General features: G+C 52.0%; 2 protein-coding genes across 2 annotated transcripts; one reads left to right on the top strand and one right to left on the bottom strand.

Annotated features, from left to right (window-relative positions):
* Positions 1–1,839: 1,839 nt before the first annotated feature.
* On the bottom strand, positions 1,840–17,039 carry SYT8 (synaptotagmin 8). Its single transcript, XM_064425223.1, has 9 exons — positions 15,871–17,039; positions 10,962–11,084; positions 10,440–10,597; positions 10,217–10,312; positions 9,835–10,002; positions 9,474–9,641; positions 9,164–9,281; positions 8,639–8,772; positions 1,840–8,550 (listed from the first exon to the last, which is right to left on the bottom strand). The coding sequence occupies exons 2-9, from the start codon at positions 11,065–11,067 to the stop codon at positions 8,317–8,319; spliced, it is 1,182 nt and encodes a 393-aa protein (XP_064281293.1). The 5' UTR covers positions 11,068–11,084; positions 15,871–17,039; the 3' UTR covers positions 1,840–8,316.
* On the top strand, positions 14,908–22,172 carry LOC135303418 (cytosolic 5'-nucleotidase 1A-like). The gene is made up of 7 exons (XM_064425224.1): positions 14,908–15,047; positions 16,328–16,386; positions 17,036–17,203; positions 17,535–17,664; positions 18,160–18,282; positions 19,353–19,531; positions 20,053–22,172. The coding sequence occupies exons 2-7, from the start codon at positions 16,342–16,344 to the stop codon at positions 20,353–20,355; spliced, it is 948 nt and encodes a 315-aa protein (XP_064281294.1). The 5' UTR covers positions 14,908–15,047; positions 16,328–16,341; the 3' UTR covers positions 20,356–22,172.
* The last annotated feature ends 831 nt before the right edge of the window (positions 22,173–23,003 follow it).

Genomic DNA, 23,003 nt, shown 5'->3' with positions numbered 1-23,003 from the left:
AAGGCATCCTGGACCTCCTGGAGTCCAGGCATGCAGCACAGCCAAAGAGATCTGCTCAGAATTTCAAGGGTGTGGTTATCACCTTGTGACAGGAAAGTGTTGGCCTGATATAGTGGAAGAATGAAGTTCAAAGAAAGAAGTCCCATGACCAAAATATTGGCCAACAGGAGTGTTTGTAGGATACAGGAGGAGTGGATGGTAAGGTGTGATAATAGGATGAGCAGAAGGTCAGGTCTCCAAGTCTGCAGAAGGCTTTCCTTGGAGCTGTCTTACACAGGGCTTAAGTTGCAAGGCAGCTCTCCCAGAAAAAGAAAGAAGCACCAGACTTAAATGGCATAAGGATGAAACCCAGTGAAGAGAAGGAAGAACAGAAAAACAAATCTGTGTCAAAGTTAGGAGCCATGGTTAACATTAGGAAAGACAGGTTTCCAAAGGAATTATATAAGTGTTTGAGTGATTAAAGAACAAGTTTCTTGCAAAAAGCTCAATGAATGCATAAGGAAGCTCCAGGAACATCCTTCAAAGAGGTGTTTGGCTCTGAATACTAGGTATTAGTGAGGTAATCAGGCAGGGGCCAGGAATGCACTGTTCATACTTGGATATTTTCCTATGGAGCATCTGACCTTGTTCCTTTCCCTCATTTCCCTCCACCTGAGCTAGAGGAATGCACCATGGGTGTGGGCCACCATTCCAAGAGCACTTCCACCATCCTGTGAGGTCAGACAGAGGGGAGACCTGTCACACACAGGAGCTTCTGCACGATGTTTAGAGGGGTTTTTTACTCAGGTGTAGCTTTTCTGGGCCAGGCTCCTCCACGGAATCACCATGTGTTGGAAGGATGAGGCTGATAAACCCATGCAAGCTGCTCCTCATGACACTCTCCTACACCTTTACACCTTGCCTCCTCTTCAGCATCCCACAAGGATCAAATGGAAAGGCACTATGACACCAGATTAACAAAACACAAACATGCTGCTCAGCAGCAATGATGATCACAGTAAAAGTTCAGGCAAGGTCACTGGGGAAACCTGTACTTGACTGCCCTTTGCTTTCCCAAAATCACATTGCACCAAAGCAAAGCACATGGCTCCCATCCTGCCCAGGACACACCCGCTACCCTCCAGTGTGTCCCTAAAAGAGCTCCCCATTTCTCTACTTCTGCTGACACCAACCCCCAGGAACTCTACCATCACTTTCACACCTTTGCACCAGTGCTGTCCTACATCCCACAGCTACAGTCACCTCATTTGCCCATGGAATGGGATTAAGGTTTTTGGCTGTTCCTGTACAGGGCAGCTGCCAACCAACACAGCCACCCTGTCCATTTAGCTCCATGCTGTCTTCCTTGACAGGGAGTGCTGCAGGCACATGATGTTGATGCCCTCAGGCTCCAGCAGGTCCTGATGACACTCCTCCTGTTCAGCAGATACATCACAAATTCATAAGCTGACAGCTGCTTCATGCTGTGTTTGACCATCAGCTGCACAATGATGCACACAGGACCCTGGGAGAAGCCATCCCAGCAGTGGATGAGGACACAATTCCCTTTTTCCAGTGAGGCTTCGATATCCCACAAACAGGGCTGCCCCATTCCATGACAGTCCCCATGGAGCAGAGCCCAGATGTCAGCCTTGAGGTGTGAGCAGAACCCTCTCTGTGGCAGAGGTAGGGATGACACTCAGGCTGCCATCGCTGGGCAGGCAGCTCGTGTCAGGGAAGCTGTCACTGCTGGAGCTGTCACTGATGGAGCTGTCAGTGCTGTCCAGGCACAGCCCTGCCCACTGTTGGTGTTCCCCAGGGGGATGCAGTCATTACCTGAGTGATGATGGGTCCTGTGAAGGGGCAACACACAGGTTTCTGACAAGTGGGTTCCTTGGGATGCAGCTTTTTCTTGTTCCTCCTGAGAGATTTCTTGGAGCTGGCATGTGGTGCAGGGGGCTGAAATTGGGCTCAGAACAGCAGCAAAAAGAGGGACAAGTGACAGGAGAGCTTGGCCTTGAAGGGGAGTCTGCTGGAGATGGCAGGGGAGGAGCAGGGTTGGGACTGGATCTGTGGGCCTGCATTAGGGACCCCATGTTGTGGACTGCCCCTCTGCTCTCAGCCTCTTCCATCTGCCAAACAGTATTAAAAAAAGGACTGGTGAGACCAGAACAGCTCATCTCTGCAGCTGCATGAGCAAGGAGACATGCAAACCAATCTTGCTGAAGCAGTCATTGCCTCCTGCTGATGGTGCTAAGAAGAGTGATCAGGGTATCTTGCCACGTTGCAGGAGTATGAACACCACATCCCCACCCTCCTCTTCATTCACCTCACTTTTATAGTCACCAGCTTCGGACAAGTGCCTGTAGGAACAGAACAACTCCCTATGGACACACAGAAGTATTCACACATGGCTGCTTTTGATATAAACACGGGCCTTGAGGAGAAACAAGGCATTTTAATGATCCCTTCCACTCCAAAGGGACACTTTTTGGTGTGGGCTTCCAGAAGAGTTTGCAGCTCACTGCAAGCTGGAGCCTGCAGGAAGGGCTGCATTTCAAAATGAAAACACAGAAGGGTGAAGAGAGGCTTGAGGGAGAAGGTAAAAACCAGGAAACTCCTCTGGGTGAAGTCCCTTCTGACCATGGTAGCATAGAGGGGTTTCAGTCTCCAGTGATGGAGAGTCTGTGTTCATAGCCAGGGTTAGGATCACTCAGTTCCCAGCACAGCCCTGGACACAAACCTCACTCCTCTGAGGAGCTTTTCTCACTTCTGCCCCGGACCAGAAGCCTTGGACTCTTCCACAGTGTGGCACTTCCTCCATGACCCCAGGCTGAGTTGGCAGCCCCCTGGAAAGTGAACACCTCTGACAAGCACTGCTCCGTGCCCAGGCCTTCAGCATTTAATGTGTACAGGAGGTGATCCCTCTGGAATTTCCACCCAGCTTGCCCCTGGATAGTATTACCGAAGTGACCCAACACCTGATCACAATCCTTCATGTGTATGCACATCCTCAAAGCCTGGTTAAGACCAGGGTATGACCCAGAGCGTGTCTGGAGAACAGGCTGAGACCTCTGTGTGCTCAAATGAGTATGGCTGAAATATATGTTTGCTCTCAAAAGGTCTTTCAGGCTCTCTGTGCCAAGACAAAGCAGCAGCAAGAACATAGTGTTAGTTAAAAAAAAAAAAAAGGCTACAGAGCTCAAAAAAAACCTGATAAATCACAAAGCTCTTCTCTCCCCAAGGTCAGCAATTGCTCTACAAACAAGTAGCCATGCAAGGAATGATTCTCCAGAATTTACCCATTCCAAGCACACTGGCTTTTTGTAAATGCTCTGTGACCCCAGACACCTCATTTTACAAAGAACACCTGTCAGCTGCAAAGATCCTTGGCAGCCTCACCTAGATGCACACATTGAGAAAGCCTTGGTAGAAGACAGCTGCAAGGAGATGGGCCTCTGGAAGCTCTTCTGGAGGTGCTTCTAATCCAGGTTTGGCAATGGAGGGGATGAGCTCAGAGTAGGAGAGGGCTGCGCCAGGAAATCTCAACACCCAACCCCACTGAGCATCTCTCAAGAACATCCCCAAAGCCAATTAATCCAGAGTATCTGGAACATTAATGTTCTTTTATAAAGGCAGACCTGAGCAAAAGTTGGGGGTGGTGTGGGATGAGTGCATCCAAAGCAGAGAAACATTCAGGAGAGGCCTTTGCAGGTATGAACACATCCTCTGTCACATCCAGAGTGAGCACCAAAGCCAAGTGTTTTAACTGGACTGTCTTATGTGAAAACCTTTGTGCCAAGATTCAGGCTTCTATGTCTAAACTGCTCTGACTTGTATGTAAAAGTTAAGAGGAAAATGCTCTCTATCCAGGGCAAAACCAGATGCCAAGTGGGCTGGTTTCCACGTGAGACAGGCACCTCTTTCATGGGCACTGGCTCTTCACTGGCTCTTCCAAGAGGGCAATGTTTCTTTCACTAAGTCAGCAATGACTGATTCACTCAAAGTGCCTGTTTCCCACAAAGAGATTTTCAGGCTCAGACAAGGACATCTGCAATGTCCATGTTCACGAGCAGGGTGATGAAACACTCGTTTGCAAACCCACCATCTTCCCAGATGCTGCTCACAGAATGTAAAATACAATACAGGCTGAGTTGTTTGCAGGTCAAGGCCTCTTTTCAGCTCAGTTAAACTCCTTTTCCTAACTGGCTCTGTGCTTGTTTCTGCAGTTGAGTGGCAATAAGTGCCTGCAGGGGTTTCATCACCTCTCTGTGAAGTCAGCAAAGCTGGTTGAGAAATTCCCATCTTGTTGACATGCAACAAGTCATCACTGATGGGTACCCATTCACCCAGAATGCTGAACTTCAGGGAGCACTTTTTGCCCAGCAGCATAAAAGCTGTGAAATCCTCATGCTGCTTCTCCTTTGGTTCCATCCTACCTAGACCTGAAATCTGGAGAAATGAGAAGTCTGTTTTTTCCAGGTCTGCCCACAAAGTTCAAATTGGAACTTTGGGGAGCACCTCTGTGCACCCATTATTATTCCTGTTTCTCAGACTGGACTGTCTGGGGCTTCTACCCCTCCCTTCCTGCCCATGGCAGAGCACTGAGATGTAAAGTGGTCTAAACAATATTTCTGTATCCAGAAGCAAAACAAGCCCAAGCTGGGGCAGGAACAGTCCCAGACAGAAGAGCCCCAGCAGCAGTCAGAGCAGGTGAAAGGGGCTGGGAAAATGGAACAGACAAAAAGGGGGAGAAAAAGGTAGGAGAATAAGGATAGAGAAAGGAAACTAGGGATAAGGATCCAGGAGCTGGAGCTTTTAAAAAATAAGCCCATGTATGACAAAAGTACACATTTTGCCCATAAAATTGCAAGGCAAAGAGATGCTAGCTAAGGAATATTTATAAAGCAGGCATGCTTGCTCCTAGTGAGAAGAGCTTAGATGCTCTCCAGCTCCCAAAAACTCTAAGACTAGCCAAAAAATCTGTGGCTGGAGGACAGCCAGCCCATACCCAGGCCGAACGATGACAGCCCGTAATCATTTTTGTCTCACTGCAGACGACTGGTGACAAGCACATATGAGGCTCAGCCTTCTCCTTGTGCAGCCTTCCCATTTGATTTCCTTGAGTGCAGGGACAAATAGCCAAAAAAAATCACCGAATGAGGGAATAATTAACTTTGGGAGGGACTTCTGGAGGTCAGAAGTCTTGGATCTGGATGTAAATAATCGAGATTATAAATCTTAATAACAAACACCTCAATTTTCACTGCTTCTTGTCTCTTTTAACAGACCTCTGCTTGGCCCAAGCCCTGCTTTTTGCCCTGCCACTGACCTGCAAAGCTGCTAATTAAATGCAAAGAGACAAACTCCCCAACAACCACCTGGGCACTTTGGATGGATTGGATCCCTGCTTTTACCCCCCTTAACCACCAGCAAAACCCTCTTTGCCCCTGTGGTGGAGGATCAGGCAAGGGCTGGCTCCTGCCTCCTGGAAAAAGCCACTCCAGCATTGCCCCATGGCTGTGCAGCCATGGGAACGGGCTTGCACAGCATCGCTGCTTTCTCTGCCTCTTGAACAGGGAATCCATCTCCAGAAGAAGAAATCTGGGCTGCTGAGGCTCTAGCGGGGGCCACAGACCAGATGACACAGGGACCCAGCCCAGAGCACGTACTGCCCTGCCCTCTAGATGCAGACACGAGAATACAGCACTGACAAAAGCTGAGCAGTTGGTTTTCCCCCTCCTTTACTTCTCCTGTCTCATCTTCCACCCTCCAAGTGCAGGAGGAGCACTGGTGAGGCAGAAGATGCTCAGACATCTGGTTTTGATCGATGAGGGACAACCAGCCCCGCCAAGGCCACAGGGAGGTGAAAAGGAGATGGCTTGCACACGAGACAGGGCTGTCTGCCTCCCTGCAAACAGGCTCCCGAGCAGGCTGCGTTCATTTGGGGTGAAATAAGGCATGAAATGAAGCCCAGATCCACCAGCCCTGCTTCAAACAGCTGCCAGCAGACACTAAGAGGATCCTGCCAGAGGAGGAGAGTGCTCAAAGCCGTGCTGTGAGCACACAAGGCTTACTGAGAAAGAGAAATGGTGACGGAGGGAAAAAGCAGCCTTGGCGGTGCATTAAAAACTGGAGCTGGGTGGAGAACATCCTCACCTGCTCGCCTCTCCCTCCTGAACAAACAACTCAGTTTGCTGAGATTTACTGCACAAAGGCTCACTCCAGGTCGCCCAGAGCCAGCCCAGCTGGGTGCTCACTCCCACATTCCCCGGCCTTTCCCTAAAAGCACCATGGGCTTCCCTCTCCAGCTCTGCTCACCCAGCACTGCACTGGTGATCCAGGCGCTGAACAAGGCCAGAGCTGGAGAGAGAAGGGGCAGGCACTGGTATGGGGAGTAAGTAAGGCTTCTCAAGGAGGGGCTGTCTCTGTTTTGGGACTAATACGCACATACTTTTATGCCCAGCTCCATAAATTATGCAGTGAACCTCAAGGCTGTGACTTCAAAATAGGGGGACTGGAAAAAGCACACATACACAGACACAAAAATGAGAACTGCCATTTCTGGATGCTGCATGGCCCTAAATCACCACAACAGCATCACCAAAAACCAACCTGGCAATAGATTTGGAACCCCAAACCCAATTCAGAGATGTTCCCTTCTGCACAGCCTGTTCTAGGCTGATTCTAATGTGGAGACTGAAGGCTGAGTCTTTAAAACCTCCCGTTACAAGTCTTTCTCAGGTGACTGATTTCCTCCTCCATCTCATTAGCGGCTGCCAGCAGATGCTGTTTCCCCAGCAGAAGCCACACTTCACTTGTTACAGTCATCTCAAAACCACCCTGTCATTTCTCCCCTCCTCATGGCCACAGCGAAGCCTGGAGAATATTCATCAAGAGGCAGACACAGCAGCAGCTTTTTATGGTTAAGCTCAGGTCATTAATCTCTATCGAGACTTTTCATAATCTTCCTCAGCTTCATGTTTGTTTAACTCTTGGGTAGTCACTCTGTGGAGCTCTGGGTAATCACAGATTAACTGCTTTTTAATATTAATAGCTTTTCATTAATGTGCCAGGCTCTCTCCCCTCCAGAGTCCAGGCAATAGCTATTAGCACTGAGCCTGCAGCTCCCTGTGGTGAAAAATACTTTTTTCTTTGGGGCCAAAATTCCACAGCATGAGCCCAGATCTTGTGCTCTGCGGCTGCTTTGTAGCAGAAGGATTTTAGAACAGGAGCAATTCCCAGTGCAGGGAGCTTCCTCCTGCAGATGGCTCAGAAAAGCTGCTCTGGAGTCACCCCAAACTACAGCATACTCAAGGGCATGTAGCAGCACCACTCCATGTCCTCATCCTTCTAGGAGAGATCTTTGCTTACGTAGCCCCAACACCAAGGCCCACAAAGCAGGGTGGGGCAGGACATGTGGCCACAAAAAACCTCCCAGATTAAACACGAAACCTGAAGTGACGTGAGGGCTGCAAGCCAGCCTTTACCAGGGTGGTATGATCACAGTGTGAAAGCAAGAGCCTCAGCCCCCTCCACCCTGGCAGGACCTCCAGGTGCCAGAGGTGCAAACCCTGCTGTGCCATTCCTGTAGGACCATGTGAGGTGAAAGGAGCTGACACTGCATCTTCACCCGTGTGGGGCATGGGGATGGCCACTGGTGAGTCCCAGAGCTGAATCACATCTTAGTGTGCACAAATCATCATGGGCTGAGAACGGGCTAAGTGTGAAGCTCCATTGCTTCTCATTTAGCCTCTAGCCAGGACACAGAGCACACATTGCAGAGACACTAAAGAGCAAGTCCAACATCTCCAACACCTTCCCCATCCACTTGTATTCCTGCTCTCAAGCCTCTTACATTCTTCAGTATCTTGGTCTTGTTTAAAAGCCTTCACAGGAAACATGAAGCCTTTCCAAGAACACACTTCTTGCCAAGTTATTCACCACTAAAGAAACTTCCCACCCATGCCACCAGCACGTTAACCCTCTATTTTATAAATATCAATGGACTCTGTTTTGCATGAGCCTGAAGCTCTGTGTATTTCCACCCCCAGCCCATGAGCAGTTGGGATGAGCTGGCTCCTGCACCCATGACATCCCCTCTAGCACCTTCTGCTCCATGTCCAGCCTTCCTCTGGGATGCCGAGCTGCCGTCCCAGGTGTAACACAGAGCACGAGCTGACCAGCAGCCAGATCATCTCTTGGCCAGAAGGAGTCGCAGTCCCCTCTTTGCTGACAATGAGCTGGGACCAACATGTCTCGAGCTTGCTGAGCAGAACCTTCTCACTCCTCCACAAGCCCACCATCCTGCTCCTGGGGTGGAGGAGGAGACCTCCACTATCTGGAGTGCAGGGGCAGCTTGAGGTGGGACTTGAGTCCCAGGGCTTTGTCCACCACCTCCGGGGGCTGCAGGATGTGCCACTGGGCGAGGGGCCGGCGTGGGTGGGACAGCATGTCGGACCAGTGCCGCAGCTGGTTCCCTGTGGCGCGGCAGCCCAGGAAGAGTTTGCCAATGGGCTCGTTCTTGGTCACTTTGTCATGATCCCAGACGGAGATGACCACGTCCACATTCTGTGGGGGACACAAGAAAGAGGGTCAGTGGGAAGAGGTTTGCTGCAGTGGGGACCTGCTCAACCCTGGGCACTTCAGGGAAACCCACCTGGATCTGACTGAAAGGCACCTCAAAAACAAACACCTCGTTGAAGTAAGGGCTTAAAGTGTTTTTCTTCACACTTGTCCTTTTTTTCTTCCATTTCTTCCTGTTCAGTATGAGATGCACCTTGACAAAAGGATCTGAAGAGAGAGAAGGCACAACTGGGACAAGTCACAGTTTTTGACTGAAGAACTCAGCCACAAAACAACTTTCCTGAGCCATTCCCAAGGAGACCATGGCATCCCACTTGTCACTCCCCATGGTGAGAAAGCCCCCTCAGAGCTCATTTCCTCCTGCTGTACAATCCAGCTGCCTGTACAATCCAGCCATGACATCTCCTCCTGGGAGACACCTCCAGTACTGCCCAAAGCTGGAGTATCTGTGTTGAGAGTCAGCCAAGGGCTGAATATGGTGGTTGCAGCAGGAAGCAGATCTTAACACCAAGAGTTTTCAAGGCTTTGCAGCTCTTGGTGCCACCACTGAGGCCTGGGCAGGAGTAGGAAGGTCTGAGCACAAGCAGCCCCCACTGACCTGAAAGTCCATCAGAGTCCATCCGTTTCAGCTGCCTGGCTTCCAGGATGAGCACTGTCAGCTTGCCAGTGCTGGGGACGTAGCGCAGCGAGAAGCAGATCTCACCCAGATGCTCTTCCTGATGGAGAGATGACAGTAATTAGCACCAGCAGAGGAGCCAGCTCACCTGAGGCTGGAGCACCAGGCTGGCCCCAGGTTTCCTGCATCTCCCCCACTCTCATGCTTGCCCCTAAGGGCTTTCTTCTTGGGGCGGTGGCAAGCCAAGCAACAGCACATCCCTCCCAGCAGTTTCCCACCCACCAGCACCAACCTCCACTTTACTGGCCACCGCCAGGTCACTCCACTGCTCAATGACATGCTGCAGGTCGACACTGGCCAGGGGCAGCTGGACCTCACCAATGATGTCGTGCTTGGAAAAGCGGTTGAAGTCATAGACCTGCATCACCAGTGTGGATTCAGACACCTCAGCCTGGGGTACCTGCAGGGGAGGACCCAAAAGCCTGGACTCAGTCCTCAGTGGCAGCCCTGCCCCATGAGGGTATTCCTCTCTCACATTTCCCAGTCCTGATTGCATAAGCATCTCCTAGTCCAGAGAGGTTTTTGCCCAGGGAGCAGTGTCTATCCAACACTCTTGATGGGACCAAAAAACCATCATTGGCTTTGGTTTGTACCTGGAAAGTGAAGCTCTCGTTGAAGATGGGGTTCAGGGTTTTGCGGTAAACCTTGGTCTCGTATCTCTTCCTCCTGTCGGACGTTAGGTAGACAATCACATATGGATCAGATGTGCCTCCGCTGTCCATGGCCTTCAGCTCAACTGCCCGCTTCACGCCCACCTTCAGCTGGAGAGGAGTGAGGCACAAGGTCACCGACTGGAGAAGGATGGGGCCAGGCAGCAGGGGGCTCAGTGGGAAGGGAGTGCAGCAGTGAGGAACACCTTGACACCACACAAGCATGAGAGACAGTGGGCTGCAGGCAGGTGGGAGAGGGCAGCAAAGAGGGACCAAGCAAGAGCATGTTTTTTCGCTGCTGTGCCATAGCCATGAGCATCCCCACCTCCTGCATGCGGAAGTTGTACTCCAGGGAGTACTGCAGCTTTCCTCGCCGCTTCTGCTCTACTTCCCGCTCCAGGTCCTCCATCTCAGGCTGGACCTGTGGCAGAGAGAACACTCAGCTATATCCCTGCCATGCCATGCTCCCACCATCCTGGGGCTGGGCAGTGCAGCAGCAAACCCCTCAGGAAGGAGGGAGGTGGGATTGAGGGGAAGGCAGGACGCACAAGGTTGATCGTGGTGGGGTTGCTGACGGCGCACAAGCCAATTCTCTCCTTCTTCTTGGGCTTCCTCTTGGTGCAGCAGCACTTGATGATGCAGATGAGGAAGAGAAGGAGGAGGATGGCCCCTGCCACAGCCACAGTGATGAGTGCCCATTTGGGTACTGGTGCAATGTTCAGGGAGCAGAGTTGGATAGAAGAGTTAAAACCATGCAAAACATACAGAGTACATTTAAACCTCTTCTTGGTCCTTCAGCATTAAGGAGTTGTACTTTCAAAATTGCCCCTAGAATCCTTGACAGGCCCCAGTCAGGGAGACTGAGGCTGAAAACCATTCCCCAAATGGGTAGCAAAGATACCCTCTGCTTCTGAAGCAGTGTGGTACCATACTGCAGTAATACCTCCCTGATGGAGTCTACTAGAAAATAGAATTTGAAGGGAGGGTGAAGTGAATACACAGCCTCAGAGTCCAGAAGCCCCACCAGGTAACACTGCCTGGGAGAGGAGGGCAGGAGACGCTGTACTCACACGGGATCCAGCTAAGCCAGCTGTCCAGGGAGCCCGGCCAAGCCGTGGTGGTGATGCTGGTGTGTGGGGAGGCTGTAGTCCTGCCTTTCCTGGCTGCCACTGCCATGGCTAATCTGCGGTGACCTGGGAACACAGGCAAAATTAACAGGGTGGGGATTTCCTCTCCGGTAGCACGTGTGCTGCCCGTAGCCCAGGGCTCTAATGAGAGCAAACACAATTAAAATATAGAGCTTAGGGTAAGTGATTAGAGCTTGGCCACATTGACAATGAGATATGAAATGGAGCGGGAGGGAGCTGCTGGCAGGGAGGGCTCTGCGCCAGCTGACCCCTCCCATCAAGCCTTCTCCTTCATATCCTTGCAAGTCTGCCTGCTGAACGCGGAGAGATTGAGGGGTCCAGGGCATTATAAGAGGAATCACTTGGCTGCAGGGGACAAAAGCCAAGACCTGTTTTGTGCTGGCTCCTCCCCGCCCAGGCAGAGTGAGCTGAAGGGTTTGCTCAGCTCCAGGAAAGCCCCATCATCAGCTAACACCAATTTTTGGCTATTTCCCCTCCTGTCGCAGGGCTGAGGAGCAGTAAGGTTGGCTCCTGGGCTTGCAACAGGGCTGGTGGCAGTGCTGCCACCAGGCTGGGGCCACACCGGCTCGGAAACTTTCCATGAGCTCGGCCTGTGCACATGGCAGTGCTGACACAGCCTGAGGGAAGGCTTCAGATTTAAAGCAGGATGGTTTTACAGCATTGCTTTCCCCATGGCAAAGCTCTTATTCCAGCATGAACACTTCCTCATAGCCAGATTCCTTTCGCGTCAGCGGCACAGGTGTGTCCGGAGATGTGCTGCACGGTGAGAGGCTCTGCAGGTAGGGCTGGCAGGTATGTGCCTGTGGCTGCCTGTGGCTGCCCAGCCTCCTGCCCTGTGTACCAGCGGGTCCCTGCTCAAGCAGCCAACTCCACCTCACTCTGCCTGCATCCTGACCACGCTCTGCCCATCCCAAGGTGCTCCTTGCATGGGGATCTTCCCGGGGAGGAGGAGACCACGTCTGCACTTCGCTGAGCCCACAAAGCCAGCAAGCACCCTTTCTTTTTCCAGCAGTGTGCTTTGCTGCATGCGGGCATGGGGCTAGAGAGACATGGGAATTGCTGTCACCCCGTGGCTTCATTGCTGGGACTACGAGTGCAGGTTAAATGACTTGTCCAGGGCCACCTGGGACTTCTGTGTCATTGGACACCCGAAGCATCTCTCAGGTATTTTAGAGGTGCCAGACTGCAGCTTTGGAGTGAAGGGTGGACAGGACAGCACAGGTGAGCAGGCATCCACCCAGCACTCAATTAGGAGTGCCAGTACATTTTGCCTGCCACAAGCTGTGTCACATTAGTCTAACATTGACCCTACTTTAAAAAAAAAACCTTTACCCCAACCCGAAGAATGAACTACAGCACCACTTTGGGAACAATGGGGACAGCCCCGCTGCAGTCTGGCACAGGAGGCAAAGTCTCAATGGGCAGTCTGCTGGGAGCATCAAGCATCCATGTTCCTGGAAAAGGGGCTAGGGGAGCCCTGACTCTCACTCCCACCCTGTGCTGACTGGGTGCCCAAATCCAGACTTACCCACAAGTATCCTTCCCAGCGTCAGCCTCCCCTCCCTGCCGCCCAGGCGCCAGTCAAGCCACCACATGTGGCAGGGGCATGCTGTGGGCTGAGATGGGAGCCCAGCAGGCACACAGCTGAGGGTGCAGAAGGGATGGTGGCTGCACAGCACGGCCGAAACAGGAAAGTCTGCTTTGCCAGCTCAGGAGCCGGGTGGCCCCAGCAGCTCCGCTGGCCCCACCTCACCGCTGACCCAAGCAGCGTTCATGCAGGCGAAAAGCCAGCGGGGAACTCCCTGCTGGACTAGGAAGCAAAACCTGCCCTCCTGCCTGCAAGAAGCTGGAGGGCATTGCTCCCAGCTCTGGGAAATTTGCTTCTCCAAGTTATCCCTGCAGTGATGCTGGGCTGGACTGTGTGGCTGCAGGCACTCAGCACAAGGGAATGGACACTGTCAAGGGGATGGGTGCACGACTGCATGCGTCCCTGGTGAGCTCTGCACTGGGGAAGGCCAGCTCCTTGGCCCACAGGGCATGCACTGAGTGAGGGCCTGCAAAATGTGTGTGTGGATGAACAGGAATGCTCTGCTACAACACAGCAAGGAGGACAGACAGGACAAGGGGATACTGCTTGGGTGGTTTCATCCTCCAGCGCCAACAGAAGCACCAGGCACACAGCCAGAAGCAATTTCACAGGCTTCCATTGCATTAAATTTATGCTTATAAACTTCCTCCCTTGCTGCCAATTCAGCAGAACCTACCTTTTTGCCACGTAAATTTGGGGTGGTGTCAGGAGCAGGGACCCATACTACAAAACTGCCAGTGTCTAGTGGATGATGTAGTGATGAGAGGAGATGCCCCAGAAACCAGAGCTGTCCCAGCTCTGTCACACCACCCTGACTCACCAGCCCTTCCAGATTTTCACATGGCCACCAAGGCATTGCCACAGCCTGTGGAGAGGGGCTAGGGCTGCCCCTCAACCCCCCAAAAAACAGCCACACTCACAAGGGCCTTTCACTCCTGCTGCTCAGAAAAGCACCATCTCCAGGAGCAGGAGATGCAGGAATGATGATGCAGCAAACCTCTGGGGGAACTTTTTGCACTAAACTGGAAGTCTCAAGGAATGCACAAGAGAAATGCATTAGGGGGATGGGGGAATAAGGAATATTAAAATCCTCCAGGGAAAGGGGGTCTGCATAAGCACACTAAGATCTGAGCATGTAAGTAGCCTTTTCAACAGGTTGTTTGCTAGAGACAGCTAAAAGAGAAGAAATTCAGATCTTAGGAAGAAATTCTTTACTTAGAGGGTAATGAGACACTGGAACACATCACCCAAAGAAGTTGTGGCCTCATCCCTGGAAGAGTTTAAGGCCAGATTGGACGGGGCCCTGAGCAAGCTGATCTGGTGCATGGCATCCCTGCCTGTGGTGGAAGAGGTTGAAACCAGATGGTCCTTAGGACCTTTCCAACCAAAATCACTCTATGATTCTTATGACCTCACTGAGACCAAGCTTCACAGGACCCTGATGCCTTCCCACATTTTGGGAGGAGATTGGGTGATCCTGGTAATAGCCTGATATCATGTGGGTGGACAACTGCTCAGCCTTAGTGCAGGTGAGTTTGGTCTCTATTTGGTCTCCAAGGATGGGCAGGCTGCAGCAGTGGACCTTGTTCCAGCAGTGGGGCAAAGGAAAAGCTGCAGGATGGTCCTGGGTCCCTGAGCCCCCCTCCCATCATCCTCTTCCCCCCACATCCCTGACAGTCACACTCTTGGACAGAAAAGGGGTGTTGAACTATCCTGGCACCATGAGCCCCACAGGGCTGGGTGCCACACAGCCTACCCAGGAAAGTAAAATCCTACCCCAAAATCAACCCTACTCAGGACAGCATGTGAGACATGGCTTTCAGGGAAAAAAAAAAAAAAAAAAAAAAAAAAAAAAAAAAAAAAAAAAAAAAAAAAAAAAAAAAAAAGAGGGGGAAAGGGACCCCAAACCATTACAGTAAAATTGTGAACGTGCTGCACCCAGCCACGCTCTGCACCTGCCTTTGCTCCCTGCATCCCTGCGAGCCACTCTGGACCAGGTACCCCCATTTTTTTCAGTCAAAAATACAGCCATTCAGGGGCTGGGAAATGAGAGGACTAGAAGCACGCTATAAATACTCCAGCTGCAGCAAAAAGCCATCGCGGCTTGCAGACAGCGATCTGAGCCCAAGCGCCGAGCGGGCTCCGGCAGCAGGAACAGCGCCGAGCCCCCTGCCCACGGTGGCCGCGGCCGTGTCCGAAGCCAGGCCCAGGTGCCCGCGATCCTGTGCGATGCCAGCTGGGAAATGCAGTCTGGCCGGGGCAGGGCGCTGCCTACAAATCCCAGCGCTCCGGGGAGCGGAGCTGCGCCCATCCCGGCTCCCGGCTGCTTCCTGCGGCGCGGCAGGGGGAAATATAAACAGCGGCGCCGGGCAGCGCGGGATGCTGCCGCTGGACGGGCCGGGAGCAGAGGCAGCGCTCGGGTGAGTGAGCGAGTGTGGGCTTCTCTCCGGCAGAACCCTGCCTGTGTGCAGGGGAAACATCTGCTCCGGGACCAGCAGCACCCGCCGGGAATGTTTTCCTGGGGTCTCGCAGCGAGACGTGTGCCTGCGCGGATCCCTGTGTCTGGATGCGAACAGCGCTGCGGGTTATCGGGGCAGGGAGGTGGAAAGGAGAAGTCGAGCTTGGTTTGCAGTGCTTGGAAGAGCGAAGCAGAAATTAGAGGTGGGTTCTCCCACCAGGAAGGGCTGCTCAGCTCCGTTGCCTCCTTGGCATTTGACTTTCAGAGAATACTTGGCTGAGATTATGTCAGAGGAAAGTTTCTGCCTGCGCTGGGCTGGTGTTTGCCATCCTCTCTGGAAGGAGACCCCTTCCCAGCATGGATGGGCCAGGGGGTGGAGGAAGCAGAGGGATGCTCAGCATCTCCTGGCTCTCCAGGTAGCCCTGGCTTTCTACTTTCTACTCCTGGGGCAGTCGGGGAGTGCACATGCAAGCTCTGAGCCCCCCATGGCAAGGCTGTGGCTCTCACGGCTGGCATCAGCCAAGTGTGTTGCCTACTGGCCCAGGCAACATTTTGCAGTCCCTGAACAATAAACATTAATTAAATAAAACTGGGGCACAAGGCAGGTCTCTGTGGAACCCTGACTTGTCCTTTACACTGCATGTTGGCTTTGCTCTTTGCTTGCCCAGCCCCCCAGTGCAGTAATCAGGCAGGGCCTGACTGGCTCACAGGGCTGTGAGGGGCAGACCAACCCCACTGCAGGGGTCTCAGCTTTATCCAAGCCCTCACCACACTCTTCTACTTACTCTGGACTTTTACAGCTGCAGTTGAGCTGTTGATGCAGTGAACTCCTTCATTTGTAGATACAAATTCACCATTCAAGCTAAAGGGGCAAAAAAGACAAGGTTGTGAACTAGAAACCTACCTGTAAGATCTAACCTACTGTGGCTTTTAAAGACAGCCTTATTTTGCTTGGAAAAGAGATCCACAACAGCTTTCAGCAGTTCCACACAGAGTGGAATAAAGTAAAAATAAAGAAGTGATCTGTGTTTGAAAAGCCATTTTTCCATCACATTTAGTTGGAACTATTAGAATAGTTTTTCTCGGAGCAAAGTGGCTGTCAACAGAAACAGGTTCATTTGGGCTGCTGTACTTAGTGTGTAGGGTGTTTCCTGTCTCCTTTCCACTCTCCCCCCTCTCAAGAATGACTATAGATTGTCTACATTATAATCTTTCAGTTTAATTTTATATTTTCTTTTAAAGGCTGAGAGCTGAAGATGGCAGACCTGGAAAGCACAGTCATAAACACCAATGTAAAACAGGTAAAAGGCTGTCCATTACAAAACACACATCCTGTATTTCCAAACCAAGTCTTGAAATGCCACCACAGAAGAGAACACACCACAACCCAGAACTGTGGTGGCCTGAGTTGCTCATGCCTGGGTTTCAGCAGAAGTGGCTGTCCCAGGGCTGCTGGGCACCTGGTCCCACTGAAGTCCATGTGATTTCCAGTTGCTCGGACTGGGCAGGTACATTTGCTCACACTTAAATTTTGGAGCACCAGGGAGAAAGCAGCAGCTTCTCTACATACACAGAGACTTTGTTCAGCTGTCCAGAACAGACACAAAGAGTAGTACCACCAGTATATGCAGAGAAACTCAGCACAAACAGATGACTGTGGCTGTGCTGTCCCCACAAAGAACAAAATTATGGAGCAATCCCCTCTGTGTGAGCTGTCTTTGGATCATGTGGCACTTATCAGACAGGTTAGGGTTTCACAACTGCCAGCCCCATCCTTGGTGGCCTGAAGATGAAGACTGGGTGTGGTATCTCTGGCATCAGAAACCGTGACACAGGGGTGACACCTCCAGCACCCAACCCTACCACTCTGCTTGGTGCCCCCTGCTCACCCCACCTCCCTGAGCTCCTTCTCTGCTGTCTCCTGACTCCTCTTTCCTCCCTGTCCTGCAGAAGGACCCCAGCACAGCACTGGTCATTGCTGTGACCACCAGAGCCATCTTCAACCTGGAGGAGGAGCACAAGCTCTACCTGGAGAAGGGCAAGGAGGAGTACACAAGGCACCAGCAGGCCAACCAGGACAAGCCCCTGCCACCAGGCACAGCCTTTGCCTTCATCCAGGTGAGCCCCACACCTGGCACGGGGAACATGCAGACACTCACAGGATGGGGTGGAAGCTCAGCTTTCCCAGCTTTAAGTCTCAACTCCCATCACGGGGTGTAGTTACGCCTGTGCTGATCTCTTGGCCTCATTGCAGGGCACTGAGACCTGTGCTCCTGACCAGTCCATCTCCCCTGGCTTTTCCAGGATGGTTGCTCTGTCTGGCTCTCCATAACATGCCAGCCTTTCCATAGCTGACAGATGCAGCACAAACCACTAACCTTAACTGAAAAAGAACCCCTGCAAAGGTACTGCAGTCATGCCTCTTTAAAAGAGTCCCATCTCCTCCCAGGCAGTGCAGTATGTTAACAAGAAGATCCTGGAGAGCAACCCAGCAGAGAGGGACCTCTTTGACATCGTGGTGCTCTCCAACAACAGCCCAGAGAGCGGCGTGCGCATCATCAACAGCGCCAAGCACTACGGTAAGGGGGACCCGTCCCTGGCAGTGCCTGATGCCCCTGGGAGGCTGCAGGGCAGATCAGGCACCACAGTGCATCATCAGTGGCAAACAGAGAGCCAGGGGATACAAGGGGAAGTGGGGAAGGGGTTCTCTTGGAGGCCAGCTCCCCTCAGCCATATCTTTCACACCAAGAAGTCGCAGCATTTTGCACAGCCTGGGAATGTTAAGGCAGGTACTGAAAATAAAAAAAAAAAGTTGTTTAAAAAAGCCACCCTAAATCTCAGAGTGCTGTCAGGAGGAATGCTCATTTAAGAGAGGGATGGAGGGAATATTTACCTGCACTCTGCAGTTTTATAGGAGCAAAAACAGGTCAAGAAGATGCAGCAAGAGCACAGGCATTGGGAAATTCATTGCCCTGCACTCTTGCAGAAAAGCACACTGAGACCTGGGGAGGGAGTGAGGGGCTGTGAGGAGGATGTTGCTCCATAAGACTTCACTCACATCCCTTGTCCTGAAGGCCTGGAGATCTCCAAGTTCTGTTTTGTCAGTGATGAGGACTCCACCCAGTACCTGAAGTCCCACGGTGTCAAGCTGTTCCTCTCAGCTGACAGGACAGATGTCTGCAATGCCCTCCGGAGAGGTACATTCTCCCCTCCATCCCACGTCCCCAAACCCACCACACTTTTTCCAAGCAGCTCAGTACCAAGAGACAACACCAGAGCCTGTGATTTCACAGGGACAAGGGGTGGATGGCACACTGATTACCACTACAGTCCTGAACAATTTAATCTCCTCTTCTGTCCTTACCAGTAGCCTGCAAACACACCAGGCTTGCTCAGATGACCTCACAAGTCACTGAGTGCATTATGCATCAATCTGAACACAGCTCTGCCATGGGCTGGTCATTCCCTGCCTGACATTTAAGCCTTTCTAACCAAAAGTGCAATTCCATTCATCAATGAGAGTTTATCAGTGATTCCCAGGACTTTGTGAGGATGCCACAGAAATTTGCTGTCTTGGTACATGCAGAGTTACCATGTGCTCAGTAAGCACGTGTCTGACCTCAGTGAGATGAAGTGCAGTCTCCCCAACTCCTCTAATGGGGTTAATCACCTTCTTATTAATTGACTTGGGTATGAGCACATCAATTGGCCACCATCCTTCAAGGTCAGGAGCAAGCCATCTGCAACCTGGACTTTCCTTCACTACACAGCACATTCTTGGAACCTCCTTGAGAGAATCATTGCCCTGACAAGTGTCTCCCATCTGGGAGCCTGGGTCCACATATGAGGGTGGGCAGGGAGCAGCTTGTAAGAGGAGACTGTAATTAAGCCAATTACCACAATCAATGAAGATGCCAGCCCGTATTATTCACACAACAGTGTGCTAAATCTGGGCATTAAAGATTGAGGCTTGGCAGTCTGAGCAAGCACCAGGAGGAGGGGTGCTTATGTCTTGACAGCCACCCACCATCTCTTACCACACTTCAGTATCTCTCCAGACCTCAGTTTCTGATCAGCAGCACTTTCTCAGGGGATTACACAGCCAGGGAAAGGCTGGGCTGACTCCCTGAGAAATCTCCCTGGCTTGGAGGCCCTGGCATGGTGATGTGGGACAGGGCTGCAGCAGATGCATGGGGAGCAGCTGGCCATGCATGAGCTGCCCCAGGGAGGGCTGTCTCTCCTGACCCCACCTTGCTGTGCCTCACAGGGGTCTCAGCGGCGCTCGTCTTCCAGCAAGAGGTGCAGGCCCCCAGCACTCCACTCCGCGTGGTGTTTGACGGGGATGCCGTGCTCTTCTCCGACGAGACAGACCAGATCTTCCAGGAGCAGGGCCTGGAGAGGGCAGTGCAGTACGAGCGGGCGATGGAGGCCGTCCCCATAGGAGAGGTGAGCATGCCACCTCGCTTCCATGGGCACCCACAGGCTCTGCCATCTCTTCTGCTAGGGCTTTGGCATGAACAGTCACAAAAGCAGAAATCCTTACAGAGTCCCTATGTATCCAGTACTCAGTCCCTGGTGTGGGCCTGATCTGGAGTCTCACTGGAAATGGATCTGTTACCTCCTGTAAATAAGCGCTAAATATCTAGGATTGTGGCTGATCCCAACACCACCTTTTGTAGGCTGTGCCCTCTTGCTGCCCCTACAGGCCTCAGACCCAGAGGCACTGCTGGCTGGGATGTACCTTGCTGGTCACTTTGGGATTAGGATGAGCACCACAAGGCTCACCTTCCTCCCAGGAACCGCAGTGCACAGCCCCAGTCCCAGCATTGCCCGGTCCTGGAGCCCACAGGCATTGTGTGCTCTGCAGAGCCCTGACAAAGCCTGCGAGAGGCATGAGTGGCTTGTACAGGCAGAGTAGGTGTTTCCTTATTTCCCACACACCCCCAACTGTCTTGCTGTCCTTCCAGGGTCCCCTGAAGGCTTTTGCCATGCACCTCGGGAAGATGTGTAAGAAGTTTGGCCAGGAAGAGTGCCCCATCCGCACCTACCTGGTGACGGCGCGCAGCGGCCGGGACATGGGCGTCCGAGCCATCAAGACGCTCCGGGAATGGGGTCTGCCCATCGACGAGGCTTTCTTCATGGATGGGGCTCCCAAAGGCCCCATCCTCGCCCAGATCCAGCCTCACATTTTCTTTGATGATGGGCTTCATAACATCCAAGGGGCCCAGAACGTGGGGGTACCCTCCGCCTGGGTCCCTTCCTGCTGCTGATGGGCTGCAGGCCAGCAGTCCTCCCTTCCAGCAACAGTTGGAGGCAAAACTTCTGGGGGAGAAGGAAAGATCTCCTAATGTGCAGCAAGCAAATCTCAGGGAAAGGGGACGAGAGCATGGACTCCCATGCAAAGCTTGATGCATATTTCTGCTCCTGATAAGAGGTTCTCTACGTCTTAGGACAAAGCCAAAAGACACAACTGCCCCACGATGGGAGGACACCTTTGCTGTGACACTGAGGACTACACCAACCTGCCATGTAGGACCTGAGGACATCTCTCAAAGAAATTAGTGAGGCTAATGCCTCACACACAAGCTGAAAGAAGCAAGAAAAAAAGTGCTAGTTTTGGCTGTGCTCAGACAGTCTCCAAGATTGAGCAACACAGGAAGGACATCAGCCTGTTGAGCCGAGTCCAGAGGAGGCAGACCAAGATGATTAAAGGGATAGAGCACCTCTCCTGTGAGGAAAGGCTGAGAGAATTGGGATTGCTCAGCCTGGAAAAGAGAAGGCTTGAGGGTAACCTAACTGCGGCCTTCCAGGACCTGAAGGGAACCTACAGGAAAGATGTAGAGGGATTATTTACAAAAGCATGTAGTGACAGGACAAGGGGGAATGGCTTCAAACTGAACAAAGGCAGGTTTACATCAGATATTACGAAGAAATTATTTTCTGTGAGGGTGATGAGGCACTGAAATAGGTTGCCCAGGGAAGTTGTGGATGCCCCATCCCTGGGAGTGTTAAAGGTCATGTTGGATAGAGCTCTGAGTAACCTGGTCTAGTGAAAGGTGTCCCTGCTCACACCAGGGTGGCTGAAACTGGATCATCTTTAAGGTCTCTTCCAACCCAAACCATTCTATTATTCTATTATTCTATGATTTATTCCCATCTGCCTAAAGGGAGCCCTCAAGACCCTGCCTCACTGGACACACTCATATTGGTTTGCTGAGGAGACCGATGTGCTAGTGAGTGCTTCAGGAAGCTCCAGCCTAACTCAAAGAGGGAGAAAGACTTCAAAACTGTAAAGGACCTACAAACCTTTTAGAAATGTGTGAATGGGTTGAAGAAAGAAAGCCCAAGCTATTCCTCCTCATAAAAGAGATTATAGCACAAGACAGCTTTCCTTAGACATGCATACTGCTCAGAGTGATTTTAGGAGACAGACCTGTGGGACACAGCTCCTGGAGCTGCAAGACAGGGACAAGGCTACAACCCAGCACTGAGGTCCCACCAGGAGAGGGCACTGGAGATAGGCTGCCTGCAGCACAAGCCATGGAGGGGCCCGGGCTGCAGACCAGCACGACAGGGGCTGGGGCAGGACTGGGAACTGTGGCCAGCCTTAAATGGATCTCCAGAGCCGTGGGTGGAGGGCAGGGGTGGGGGTCTCAGGAGCAACTGCTCCTTGCACATGGGGTACGTGGGTGTGCTCGGTTCCCTGCCTGACATCACACCACACCCCGAACAGGGACGCCTCTCCTCTGGACTCCATTCTTAATTTTCCTGGGGAACAAGGAACCTGCAAGGTTAACCTGCAGATTTCTTTCCCCAGGGCTGGATGTGAATTGCCACTAGAGGCCACTGTGCTGCCTGGGGACACGGCACCTCAAAATCCCTGCCGGCTGTCCAGAAACACCTCCTAAAAAAACAAACTGGCTGCTCAGGCAGCAGCAGGATTATGGACAAGGAGATAAAGATGATGCTGACTTTTTTTAATCACAATGTAATCAGAAAATAATTATTTTTAAAGGCTTCATAAGTGTTGCTCTCACCAAAGCTTATTTCCTCCCCAATAAATAAATAAACAAACATCCCAGTGTGAGTGCTTGTTCCTCATGCCTGTGTCTAACAGTGTGGGAGGAAGGGTGGGAATGAGGAATGTATCTCATTTACATACATTCATTTATCAGGTGTTTGGCATGTTCATCAAAATGGCTTAAATACACAAGAAATCTTCAGTGGGCTTTGGATTAGTCCCCTGAATGTCATCTTGTATCTGTCTCCAAGCTCAGTCCTGCTACCTTGAGCGTGGGATTCTGCACTTCCTGCCTTAGCAAGGGCAGCTGCTGGCCCTGACATGCCACTGACAGAGGTCCTGTCCCTGCCTTCGTGGCCACCGCTTGGGTCCAAACTTGGGGCTGCTAGGGCAGGGCAGGGATGCCCATGTGCACAAATTTGCTCAAAAAAAGCAAAGCCTGGCAGGGTCTTGGTACCAGCTGTCTGGCCCCTGGCCCTTTTGCTCAGTGCAGATGCTGAAATTAGATGTTTTGAGGTAGCAACAGCAACAACATCAGCCACTCATCATTCGCTAATAATGCTAAGCAGCCGTCAGCTGAACAAACATTAATTACAGGATGCTCCAAACATGCTCAGTAAGCAGGTGCAGATATTTGTCCCACTTTTGTGCAGGTCAGATACCACGACGCTCCATGCTGGGATGCAAGCCCCCACCTCCAGCCCTGCCTGCCACACACAGCCAGCTGCTTCTGTGGCAACTGCTGCTGGACACGGACCCAGTGCTGGAGGTGCTGGTGGTCCTGGGCATCTTCCACCACCCTGACCCATCGCATTTGCCGATGCCTGGATGGGGCCAGCAGGATCTTGGTCACCGCCTTGGGCGAGAGGAAATTAGCTGAGTCAAGGCTGGTGGGGA

The sequence above is a fragment of the Passer domesticus genome, chromosome 6 (assembly GCF_036417665.1).
Source record: "Passer domesticus isolate bPasDom1 chromosome 6, bPasDom1.hap1, whole genome shotgun sequence".
Lineage (NCBI taxonomy): Eukaryota > Metazoa > Chordata > Aves > Passeriformes > Passeridae > Passer > Passer domesticus.
Note: the sequence above shows the minus strand (reverse complement) of the source record. Positions and strands in the feature narration are given on the sequence as shown.